General features: G+C 39.5%; 1 protein-coding gene across 1 annotated transcript; it reads right to left on the minus strand.

Moving 5' to 3' along the window:
* Positions 1 to 2212: 2212 nt before the first annotated feature.
* LOC114563833 (interleukin-1 receptor type 2) lies at positions 2213 to 11405 on the minus strand. Its single transcript, XM_028590756.1, has 7 exons — positions 11370 to 11405; positions 9367 to 9467; positions 6506 to 6569; positions 4713 to 4950; positions 4398 to 4584; positions 3582 to 3732; positions 2213 to 2930 (listed from the first exon to the last, which is right to left on the minus strand). Exons 3-7 carry the CDS (start codon positions 6564 to 6566, stop codon positions 2857 to 2859), a joined length of 711 nt encoding a protein of 236 aa, XP_028446557.1. The 5' UTR covers positions 6567 to 6569; positions 9367 to 9467; positions 11370 to 11405; the 3' UTR covers positions 2213 to 2856.
* Positions 11406 to 13639: the final 2234 nt, after the last annotated feature.

Raw genomic sequence — 13639 nt, forward strand, 5'->3', positions numbered from 1 at the left:
TTTCTAACTGCACTCCCCCACGAATTATTTTATTTTTAAATTTGTAGTTTTCAGCCCCAACTAACGCTGACTGGAGACACTTTGTCAGACTTCACTGTAGTACTCCCCAAGGAACTTGAACCTTGACCTGTTAACATACTTTGATGTGTAAAATTGGTGCAGCTCCCCTTAAAGTAGGCAATAAGCTTAGCATAAAGACTGGAAGCAGGTGGTAACAGCTAGCCTGGCTCTGTCCAAAGTTGGAAAAATTGAACACTAAAGCTGACTAATTAACAACTTGTACCTTTAATTTTAAGTTTAATGTTGGTATAACATGAAAATGGCTGGTGAATTTAAGACAAAAATAATTTATTGAATGAATCAAATTTGAACATATCTGTCAGTGGCTTGTTGATCTTTACATTGTTAGTTAATTTCCTATCCTGGCCTGGGACTCACATTAATACGGTTTGATAAAGTACTTATTGGACTTTAATTTGTCATTGCACTTACGAGCGTAGCTGTCCTCAATGTAGGTCATTGTGTACGTCTCATCTTTTTTTTCCTGCATCCACTGTGCGTGTGTGTGTGTGCACGTGCGTCAGTTGCGGGGGGAATGCAGCAGCAGCTGACAGGATTGAAACAGCAGCAGCATACAGGTTGGCAGGACGCACGTGTGTTACGTCAACTCGTTTTTACTCCCGCTTGGTCAGTGGCTCTCAAAGTCACATACTGACGCAACGTCTGGCACGTGGGATTGCTATGATTGGTTGAAGTCGCAGGAAACTCTGGTTATTGGTCAAATTGCAGAAAAGTTGCAGCGATTGGTCAAAATTGCAAGTCACACCAAATTCTCGGTAATTGGTTGAATTTGCGTAAATTGTTGCGATCACGAAATCCTAGAGGGACTGTATAGTAGTACAATGTCACTCTGTCACATAGAAGTAGTCTACACTGTAAGTCAGTAGTAGGCTATACAGTGGAGTTGCATATTAAGTGGTTTGGGGTCCTTCTGTATAATTTTGGGGTACAATTTGGTTTTGAAGAATTCTACAAGCAGCAATACCACAGGCCAAGCAATCGGCCGTTCCAAGCAGGCACATTTTCAACAGGCACTGTACTAGTATTACAAAAATGTGGAATAACTTAAATGATATGATATGATATGATTTTTGCACACACACACACACACACACACACACACACACACACACACACACACACACACACACACACACACACACACACACACACACACACACACACTATGCTAAACCTGCCACAAATCAGACAAAAGGAAACAATGTAATTCTAAGAAAGGGTAAATGCACCCCTAACTTCACATTTGTGTTGAGTGATGGAGATGTCCAGTAAATGTACAAGTGAATCTTTAACAGTGAATTTTCAAACTGAACCGACTATAGGTCTGAATTAATCCCCACATGTGAAAGCTCGTTAAAACACAGCGAAGGCTTAAAAAGGGTGCTTGTTTGAGCCTAGTTTTGTACTGAACTAAACGTAACAGATTGAACCAGTAGCTGAGTAACAGATTGAACCAGCAGCTGAGTAAATGAAGTGATGAACGGATGCGTTGTCTTACTGCTTTACATACTGAAGGGCACTTCAAAGGTGGTGTGTTAAGGAAAAGAAGGTGAACTAACTACAGTGGCTACAAATCTTTGAACTGAACAAAACAATTCAAATCAGCAAAAGGATAAAAAAAAGAAGCTTTTAAGCTAACACTTAGCATAGCAGAAATTGAGTAGATCCTTCGAAGAAAATAGATCTAAGGAAGCAGAGGGAGACACAGATGATTCAAGATTTAAAGCTTTATTGTTATATGTAATACCTATTATGCATTATGTGCAAATGTAGCATTATGCAGCGCATGTATTATTCTTAACTTGCATACAATGCCAAACAGTATATGTAACATAACGTAGCATTTTTAACCATTCTTAACTATATATAATTTGTGTGTTGCAGGACATGCAGGAAATCGTCACAGGTCGGACTCAAACCTTTGCATCGAGGCATAAACCGTATGTATATGTGCACCTGCTCTACCAACTAAGCCAACCCAGCCACCAAATACAGCATTTCTTTTTTTTTTTTAAGATTATTTTTTGGGGGCTTTTCCCTTTATTTGACAGTGACAGTGGATAGACAGGAAAGGTAGGAAAGAGATGGGAGATGACACGCAGCAAAGGCTGCAGGTTGAACTCAAACCCGGGCCGCTGCAAAGGACTCAGCCTACGTGGGGCGCATGCTCTTACTGGGTGAGCTAGAGGTCGCCCCCCTAATACAGCATTTCTGATCGGTGTGAGACACTCTACGATTAAAAAATTGCCTACAAACCAATTTAGTAAAAAAAAAAAAAATAAATTTGAAAACAAAACATACAGTTTATAAGGCAAAATTAGTGCAAATTGTAGTGTAGAGTACAACATGACTGTACCGTGACAATAGTAGTATGAGTTTGTACAGTACATTAAGACAATACAATACAATACATTGGAAGTACAATGTTGAAGGGGTACTTAAAACCCAACACAAAATGTTTGGTGTACCAATATAGTGAGGAGTCCACTTCATGTCTTTGGAATACCGCAGAAGCAATTTAAAAGGTTTATGTATATATGTACTGAGGGTGGGACACATTTCGAGGGAGTGAGGGGGAGGTAGGGTTAGTTGAATGGAGCTGGTCACCAGTTTTAGAGCCTGGGCTCTATTCTACACTCCACGCTGTCCAAGTTGGGGATGCGTCGGGCCTTTTATGGTTATATGAGCCCTTCTGCGGGGTCTAGGTTATAGTAGATTTTCTGCAGAGATGGACGACCGATCCCCTTTCATGCCAAATGGCTGTCTTCACTATTCTCAGTGATGAGTGATGCTGAGTTTTCCCTTTCTTGAAGCAGCCGTGAATTTTGCAGATCCATGTGAGGTGTTCCCTGATATGAATGGCCCAGAAATTAAAAATGAAATAATTTACAGTCAACGGTACACATACCCAATTCACTACAACCAACATAACTCAAGTGGGGAAGAATATATTTTTTTAAGTGATACATTCTCATTGATATTTAAACAAGATTATTGAGGGTGTGGTTACAAGGTGATGGATCACACATAAAGTAGATCAATATAATCACAAATGTCCACACATTTATCAGCACAATCAAATACTAATTTCTTTGTATGGTGGGAGAATGTAGGCCTGCATGCCTTGAAATGCCTTGTTCACCTCCTTGTTCTGAGTTATGTTAGTGTTCCGTATATAGACCTTTTCAATGAAATTCCATCGCTAGGCAACAGCCTGGCCCCTTGTTAACTTCCTGTAAGTTGATGCCATTCACATACACTGCGACAGGAAAGCAATTTGGGTCCATTTAGAATGTTTATGTTTAAAACTGTGAAATGGTCTGACTGAAGTCTTAGCATTAGCTAATGGTATGAACAAACCGCTAGGAAACCCATGGATGATCTTGGTCAATACGTCATCAGTTAACAGGTAGCCTAAGTTAACTAACAAGCTCCTGAACTCATTTTGATTCTTACTACCCAAACTAAAGGCTTAAAAAAACCTGAAAATGATCTCTCACCTTCAACCTTTAGCTCCCTGGAGGCGGACGAGTTGTACTCCTTGCCGTTGTATGTCCAGGTACAAATGCACGTGTAGATTCCCTCGTCATCTTTGCTAGCATTAGCAATCCAAAGAGCATCTTCATGGCGACCTTGAAGGGCTTTGTTGTCCTGCATTTTTTTGGGGGGGGGAAATAAGATTTTACACACTGTTTTGAGGTCTTGGCAATCATTTTCTGAGCGTTCATGCCAGTATAGCATGTTGGAATAAACTGAATGGTTTTACAAAAAGAAAGAAAACTGATATCACTCTGAATGTAAATGTTGTGCATACTTATACATATTACACTACATATTTAGCATACTATATCAGCTAAATGTACATGTGTAAGAGCCCAAAATATATTAAATAATAATGTAATAAAAATGTATAATTAATGATTACTTTTCAATCCAATTTGCCTTCTAAAACGATGTTAAATAAAGCATAAATTGTTAACCATTTCCTACAAGCTCACTGATATGTAACTGGTATTTCCTCAAAGATTCCTAAGAAGAACAACTTACTTGGTACTATCATGGAAAAGAGATAGTGTCTAGTTGGTATACTCAGGAAGTAACCCTAATGATGTAGGCGTTAACAAAGAATAAAGAAGAGCACAGCTGTTCCGAACATTGACTACAGGAAGTAAAGCTCACAAGCTCAGCCAATGTGTTCTGCATTTAAGTCCATGCAACTCTGAACAGAACTGTTGGTTCTCTACTCTACTACTACTACATGTATTTTAACAATAGATTATTACATCACACTTTAGTGTCACTGTAATCACACGTACCTTGTTCCATCTGAATTTTCCTTTCATCCTTTGACATGTTTTCTTGACAGGATCTGGACATGGGATCATTTTGTTCATGTCTGAGTTTTTGATTTCTCCGTAGAGCAAGTTCTTCATATGGCTTGAGTTGACAACGTTAACTTCCACATCATATTTGTAACACTTTCCTGATGATGGGTCTGTTTCCCTGGAGAAGAAGCAATAGTTTTCTGTGATTCAGATCAAGGGCTGTATTAACAGATCATTAGGTAGAGTTACCAAAAGATAATGAATTTGAACTCCGTTGACAAAACGTGTAGACAGAAGTATCCTTACCAGGCAGTGTAATTGCCAGAGTTCTCAGGGAGGAGGTTTAAGAAAAAGAGTGCTTCACCGTGGTAATGTACATTCTTCTTCTTGTCAGTGGGGATTTTCTCAATCTCATTTTTGTACCATTTGATATCTTCATCAGAGAGACCGCTTGCAACATCGTAAGGCTCTAAATAAAATGCCTCCCCTTCCAACAGGGTGTATGACCTCTTGTCCATCTTTTGGCATTTGGGCTCGGCTGTCCCTGAAAATGTGAGAGAAGATGATAGAAATAATGGTGATAAACACAATATTATGAATTCCTGGTTATGTAAAAAAGACCAATCTTGAATAGGTTCAGTACTAACGCAGAACAAATGAATAAAAGTAAAGTGATTAATTTTAACCTTAACGTAGTAAATAAAACTACATCACATTCTCCATTCTGTGTGTGTGTGTAATTACGTCATGTACGTACGCACGGAAGTGAAGTAACAAATGTACTCTTTTTCTACACCTAACAAAGTACTTTTTGTGCCTATTCCTAACCAAACTGTGACTATTTTGCAATAACAACATGTCTAAAACCGCAACCCTCACGTTTAGATATGAAGACAGAAAACACTCCTGTGGGTCTTGTTTCCTGCCACTGCTAGGGACGCTTATTTATGTAAATGGCCTGTATTTATATTTAGCTTTTCTAGTCTTAACGACTACTGAAAGCGCTTTCACATAGTACAGGAACCATTTACCATGCACACACATTCATATACAGTACTGTGGCCGAGGCTGCCATACAAGGTGCCACCTGCTAATCAGATAAACATTCGCACACATTCATACACCGATGGCGCAGCATCGGGAGCAATTCGGAGTTCAGAGTCAGGGATCAAACCACCAACGCTCCGATTAGTAGGCGAACGCGCTACCACCTGAGCTACAGACGCCCCCTTATAAAATGTTCTTATGCGTATTAGAGGGTAGGAAAAACAACCTATGGCAGACCTCACAGAAATAGTGACATAACTTGTAGTTACAGATAGGATAAACTGTATTAGTATGTATAAGTATATTTAGTGCAATTGTATTTAGATTTATGCTGTATTAAAGGTCCAATGTGTAGGAATCATATATTGCAATCAACTCTCTCGCACCACGCAGTATGTGTTACAGCTACGGTAGCCTTCACGCTTCAAAAAGCCGGTCTCTTGCTCTTTTCAATATTTTGAATATGTGTGGTCCTTCATGTTTCCTTCTTCAAACTTGCCGGGGCCGGGAAGCTACGATACCCATTAGCAGCATTAGCAGCAGCTGTGAGTTTATCATGCAACCGCGAAAAACGCAAAAGGCGGAGCAGTACGTCCTGTATGTCCCTTACCGGCTAACGTATTTCAAGATATGCCGCATGAATATGGAGCATCTACCCCAGTTTATGCAAATTTTAAATAGAATTTCAGAAAAAATTAAGTAATATCCTAAAACCGCTGGGCACTGTAGTTTTTAGCAGACGTAACTCAAACAGGAGCAAATGGTACGTCTATAAGAACTATTTTCAGCTGTGGATTTGGTGGAATACATAATATAAATTACTTGCATTCTTAAAAACATACAGACAGGATCAAATCCATTATATTCTGCATTGTCTGCTGCAAATATTTTCTTTTTTTGCTTTGAAGTGGGTACTTCCTTCAATATGTGCAGCCTCAGCAGTATGAGTCTATATACTGCACCCACAAGTGTGGTTCAATGGGAATGGACTTTTCACATGGTAGCAGCTGCATAAACCATTAATGCACTCTTCATCATAATGAGTACCTTACCTGAACATTCAGATGTAGTTATCACCATGAAGATGAGGAAGAGAAGTCGGGAAGTGTCCATTTTCTGAGAGAGACAGTGCACATTCAAAGTTAAACAACATGGTTTTGCTTCTTATTACATAATTAACATGGCACATGTTACATACTGGTCTTATTCAGTCACTCCTGCAGGAACCTTTAACCACAATGCTGTAACTGCTGACTAGCTTGTTCCTCAAGGCCACAGACCGATACAATCACGAAAGTTAGGAAATTCTTATCATAACAGATGTGGCCTATTGGGACATCATGCAACCATGACTGTCAGCAGGATTTGAGTTTGCCCTGTTACATTGCTTAGTTTGTATTTGAAGTCTTATTGCATACAGATTACATGTAACTGGTTGCACTTGAGCCTAGGATTGTCTTAGTTACATGAAATATACAACATGGCTCTTGGCCAAAAAGATGCCTCCTGTATTTTAAATGGTAATGGCTGGGCTAGAGTCAGGGCATGTGAAATACTTTATGATCAAGAAGTGACTGCAGCATTTACAACAGTGTTGGACATGAGCAGTGAAACAGCATCTTAATTAGAGCTAGAACTAAGGATTAGTTTTACCACAGAATCATCTTTTTTCAGGCCTACTTAAAATATTTTTTCCCGCCTTTGTCCAACAGTTCTTTAGCTTTTGTAAAATATTTAGAGTAATTTTATCATTCAGGACACCGCAATTGTGAAGACTAGGTAGATTATAGTAATTAAGGTAGTGTGGTTGAGTTACAACTTTCCCTGTCAAGTGAAATATATGTTTTTCTAAGTGAGAGATTGGTCAATTACCAGCAACAAGCATGCATCGGCCCCGTCAATCACACTTGTGTGTTGTGCACATTATGATAAAACCGTTTGCACATGCATGCAGTGGAAGATATGTTCTGAAACATATCTGCACAAGACAGAAGGATCTTATCTATCTTTTATACAGCAAGTTCCTCTCCTGATATGACTGACAAACTGCAGGTTCAGTTTAACACCAATAAACACACAGTTAAAAACAGTTTTCCATAATGACATCAGCAACTTTGAATAACCATTTAATTTAAAGAGCCGTCACTTCTATTTTAGATTTAATTCAATTCAATTCAATTTTATTTATAGTATCAAATCATAACAAGAGTTATCTCGAGACACTTTAGAGTAGGTCTAGACCACACTCTAATTTCCAAAGCTCCAACAATTACAGTAATTCCCTCAAGAGCAAGCATTAGCAGTGGCTATTGCGACAGTGGCGAGGAAAAACTCCCTTTTTAGGAAGAAACCTCGGCAGACCCAGACTCTTGGTAGGCGGTGTCTGACGGTGTGATGAACATAGGCAATAATAGTCATAATAAAGATAATGGAACAGTGACTACAATGGTAGTTGTAGTAGTTCATGTCATAGCAGGGCACAGCAGGGCGTCACGGGATGTGGCGTGGCACAGCAGAGCATGGGTGGATGCAGTGGACACGGTAGGATGCAGCAGGACGCAGCTGGACATTGCAGGGAATCGCAGAGCCTAGCAGGGTGTATAAGGTCCACAGCATAGCAGGGTGTAGCAGGTCCACATTTAAATAATCATATGTGTCATATGTGTCAAGAGTCAAATGTTTTAGAAAGCCGCTGCCTTAATATTCATACTGCAGACATAAAGTGACATTGACATTCACTTAGAGACGTGTTTCTGGCCATGCACCTAATGGATGTAAGTCCAATCCTCTAATAATTCTTTTAGCTTGGTTGTGGTCTCCAACCAATCTTGGTCTTTGGCTGCTAAATGCTCCACTACATGTTTGCCAGCTAATTGTTTACTTGGTCTGGCAGCTGTTTAATGCTCAGCAGGTTTATTTGCTGCCTTGAGAGGGTTTATGAGAGTGGAGCATGCCAAAACAATGACCTGTTACAGCTTTAACAATGCTTTAACAAGGGCTGTTGTTATAGCAACATGCAATAAAACAGTGACATATCGTAAATGTACATTCATGAAAACACTGTGTGATGTTACAGTATTTTATAGATGAGGCCACTGAAAATATTTAATTGCTGCACTACAGCTGCAAAATGGAACCAATATTTAAAAATATCTAACATGCTCTCTTTTGGACCATCAGAATGAATGGATTTGTAATGGTATAAAACAAATGTGTAAGGCTATATCTTTTTTTTTGGTCACTAGATCTTAGTGAAGTTATGATTACAGTAATATTGTTTTTTTGTTAAAATGCTGCAACTATTGGCTGCTGAGATGGCAACATGTGTACCTTCATCAAGGTTGATGAACTGATTTATTTATATATATATATATATATATATATATATATATATATATATATATATATATATATAGGGCTGGGCAATATATCGATATTATATCGATATCGTGATATGAGACTAGATATCGTCTTAGATTTTGGATATCATAATATCGTAATATGGCATAAATATTGTCTTTTCCTGGTTTTAAAGGCTGCATTACAGTAAAGTTATGTCATTTTCTTACCAGACTGTTGTAACTGTTCTATTATTTGCCTTTACTCACTTAGTCATTATATCCATATTACTGATGATTATTTAAATAAATAAATATTTTGTGAAAGCACCAATAGTCAACACTACAATATTGTTGCAGTATCGATATCAAGGTATTTGGTCAAAAATATTGTGTTATTTGATTTTCTCCATATTGCCCAGCCCTATATATATATATATATATATATATATATATATATATACATTGATTAAATAAAGTTCAGGTCTTGTCGTACATCTATGAGTTTCCAAATTAGACTCGGCTCAATGCAGTTAAATAAACATGGAGGAGTACAAATTAAACCGCTTGCTTACCTTCTAAAATCGTGCGTCGACAGCTGGAGTGGATTCAGTCAGACTCTGTCTCGTCCTTCTCTTCTGCCTGGTTTTAAATCTTTCTTGCTAATCACTGATCTCTGTGGATTGGTTGAGAGCAAGAACGCCCACACACACACACACACACACACACACACACACACACACACACACACACACACACACACACACACACACACACACACACACACACACACACATACACACACACACATACACTTACACATAAACATATATACACACACACAAACACACACTTCTTCACTAGAATATCCTTAGAAACCTCTCACAGCAATATGTCAAAGCATTAGTGTGGGTGGGTGTGTTTTACTGCATGTTAACATCAATATTGACATATTATCTCTTTCTGTCTCGCAGACCGCTTGTGACACAACAGGATGTGAAGTACATTAGCAGTAAAAGAACAAGAAGCTGTATGTAACACTGCTGTTCGAATAACATGTTGACAAAACTAAGACTCTAGATAGTCTGACAGTCATATTTTGTAGGATGAAATTGTGACATCATATGAATACAATAAAGTAACTGATTACCAAAAAGAAAAACACGACATTGAAAAATTACAACATTGGTCTCTCTCTCTCTATATCCATCCATCCATCCATCTTCGTCCGCTTATCCGGTGTCGGGTCGCGGGGGGAGCAGCTCCAGCAGGGGACCCCAAACTTCCCTTTCCCGAGCAACATTAACCAGCTCCGACTGGGGGATCCCGAGGCGTTCCCAGGCCAGGTTGGAGATATAATCCCTCCACCTAGTCCTGGGTCTTCCCCGAGGCCTCCTCCCAGCTGGACGTGCCTGGAACACCTCCCTAGGGAGGCGCCCAGGGGGCATCCTTACCAGATGCCCGAACCACCTCAACTGGCTCCTTTCGACGCAAAGGAGCAGCGGCTCTACTCCGAGCTCCTCACGGATGACTGAGCTTCTCACCCTATCTCTAAGGGAGACGCCAGCCACCCTCCTGAGGAAACCCATTTCGCCGCTTGTACCCTGGATCTCGTTCTTTCGGTCATGACCCAGCCTTCATGACCATAGGTGAGGGTAGGAACGCGAAAACTGACCCGGTAGATCGAGAGCTTTGCCTTCTGGCTCAGCTCTCTTTTCGTCCACAACGGTGCGATAGATTGAATGTAATACCGCACCCGCTGCGCCGATTCTCCGACCAATCTCCCGCTCCATTGTCCCTCACTCGCGAACAAAACCCCAAGGTACTCTCTCTCTCTCTCTCTCTCTCTCTCTCTAGAGAGAGAGAGAGAGAGAGAGAGAGAGAGAGAAAGAGAGAGAGATATATCTATATACAGTACAGGCCAAAAGTTTGGACACACCTTCTCATTCAGTGTGTTTATAACTGAAAACATGTCTTATATTTTAGATTCTTCAAAGTATCCACCCTTTGCTTTTTTTGATAACTCTGCAAACCCTTGGTGTTCTCTCAATGAGCTTCATGAGGTAGTCACCTGAAATGGTTTTCACTTCACAGGTGGGCTTTTCAGGGTTAATTAGTGGAATTTTTTCCCTTATTAATAAAAAAGCAAAGGGTGGCTACTTTGAAGAATCTAAAATATAAGACATGTTTTCAGTTATTTCACACTTTTTTGTTAATTACATAATTCCATATGTGTTCATTCATAGTTTTGATGCTTTCAGTGAGAATCTACAATGTAAATAGTCATGAAAATAAAAAGGAAACACATTTGAATGAGAAGGTGTGTCCAAACATTTGGCCTGTACTGTACATATAATGTATTTTTTGTTGGAGGGGTGTATTTATGGAGTTATTATATTATCATGTCAACATAGTTTATAATATGACCAATCACACTTGTGTGTTGTGTACATTATGATAAAACAGTATCACCAGTATTTGTAGGAGAAATAAAGTGACACACCATCTAAACATGGATATATTAACTAAGAAATAGAAGAAATAAGTTCATATATTAAACCCTTGCCCTATAACATACACGTCAGTCTGCCAGAAATTCAGAAGAAGAGGAAGAAGAAACACCTCCTTCCCTCTCTACCCCCGTAGAAGAAGAACGCCCCCTCTCTCAGAGGAGAGGCGGGACTGTTAATACAACGTATGTACCGGTACATATCGTCATTTCAGAGCGAAGGAACTACTCATCCCATAAACCACCACACACTAGATGAGTAACTTAGTATTTGAAGTAATGCAGGAAGTGTGCATTTAGTTTCCGTGTTTCCACAACAATGTTAGTGAATAAATCTACTGAAATGGCCACCACACCATAACAGAGGAGTGTGATGCGTCCAATGAGAAAGCAGAGGTTTAGTCACATATTTAATGGCTGTAAGAAAAACCAAAACACCAATGTCCATCTTGATGAAATTTGAGGTTAACCCCGTCTCAGAGAATTCCGTGAAATGATCATGAACTGTTAACCGCTCATTACTTAGTGGGGGCACGGAATGTGTGAAATTTCTGTGTGGCCACCACGGAAAACAATGCCAATGTAAAGTCAATGAGCAGCAGCATGTGTCGGCTTTGTCGAGTCCATTAAGTGCGGCATGCTGCTCGCCTATGACAGCAAATAAAACGGGGACTTGGACGATGAACACAAATATGAAGCAGGCTCGCCGTGGCAGAAAAGATGATAGTCAGCCTTCAATGTCCTCTTTTTTTACTTCTCCAAGCATACCCCTGAGGGCAAGGCAAGCCTTCACAGAGAAATGCGTTTTTTTTTACGTTTCTTCATTCGGATCCATTTGTAATCCATTCCATTCTGAATAAACAAACAGAGCAGTTTAGGCTACATGCTTTGTCCTTGTTGCATTATTCATTAAGATAATTCTAAACAGATTTCTGTAGTTCAAACAACTCTGAATTGTAGTTGACAACGTCAGTTATAAGAGCCCACATATTAAAAGAATGTCGGGTTTAAATCGGGCTCAGGCTCATAATTCCAGTTAAAGTTTGAATGCAAACCAGTACAATAAATTGTTGGGCAGGGTCATCCCTTTTTTCCCCGTTACATTTTGGAGGGGTTAGTTAGGTTATTTGTGACCCAACTCCTGGGTTGAAAAGGGCCCAGGACCAACTAATTTCTGGGTTATTTCAACCCAAAAAATGGGGTTGTTCTTTTGACCCAGAAGTTGGGTTATTTTAACCCAACATTTGGGTCAAGTATTTAACTCAGAAGTTGGGTCAAAAAGAGTAACCCAATTTTCTGGGTTGAAATAACCCAGAAATTAGTTGGTCCCTTTTTAAACCAGGAGTTTTTAGAGTGTAGATGGCTTTACAGACAAATACATCCCAACTTAGGATTCCCACCAAGTAGGAAAATCGACGTTAAGTGCTTTTCTCAGTAAGTAGATGTGCTTTTCAACATTTACGCACAGTGACTGAATGACTAAGTGTTTCATAACAGTGCTGGTCATTTTCTGTTTAGCCAGATCAGTTTCAGAACAACTGTACAGCATGTTTATGAGACCGCAGCAAGCACTCACGTTACCCCCATTCCAAATGCCTGCACGTGAACCAAATTAGGGTAACGATGTGATTTCAGCCCTGGCAACCCATAAAAGACATTTGTTGTTGAGGTCTGTATTTTGTTCGTCACATTTTGTACTTTGTACTACGGTTTGAGAACACCCAAAGGTAGTGACGCAGTTTTGGAAAACATTAGTGAATAAAACCTACTTCATTGTAGAAATGAGACATTGTTTGGAGAGTAAACGGTCTGTTGGATGTGTGAGACTTTCCTCTCTGTGCTGTAAAAACAGTCTGGGCCAGAACAGAACACCAAAAAACTGAATATATATTTGTCACAGGAAGTCCATAGTCATTATCTTTCCACAAAAACAGACAAAAAAACAGACAGAAATTATTAAACACGTTAAGTTTGAAAGCATTAAATGGCACGATAATTTTCATAATCATAATGCACACCCATGTTGATAGCTGACTATGCAATTCGCTAAGATAAGGCAGCCTATTATAATGTGTCTTGCTCTTGGCACTTACCAGTACCTCTTGCTGATGTGAAATTAACTCTACTGTCTGTCCCTCATCATGACCAGTCACGTCTAATGATGTAGGCCTACTCTTCTCTTTTTTCTTTTTTCTTTTTTTTTTTTACACGTAGCATATAAGTGATCATATTAGTGCCCCCTCCTGTTGGCTGTTAATATCGCTTTATTAGACTTTTTTTGGGCCGACGGCCATCGGTTGGACAGCCCTTCTGGACTTTTCCCGAACGCACAGATTGTG

The sequence above is a fragment of the Perca flavescens genome, chromosome 11 (genome assembly GCF_004354835.1).
Source record: "Perca flavescens isolate YP-PL-M2 chromosome 11, PFLA_1.0, whole genome shotgun sequence".
Lineage (NCBI taxonomy): Eukaryota > Metazoa > Chordata > Actinopteri > Perciformes > Percidae > Perca > Perca flavescens.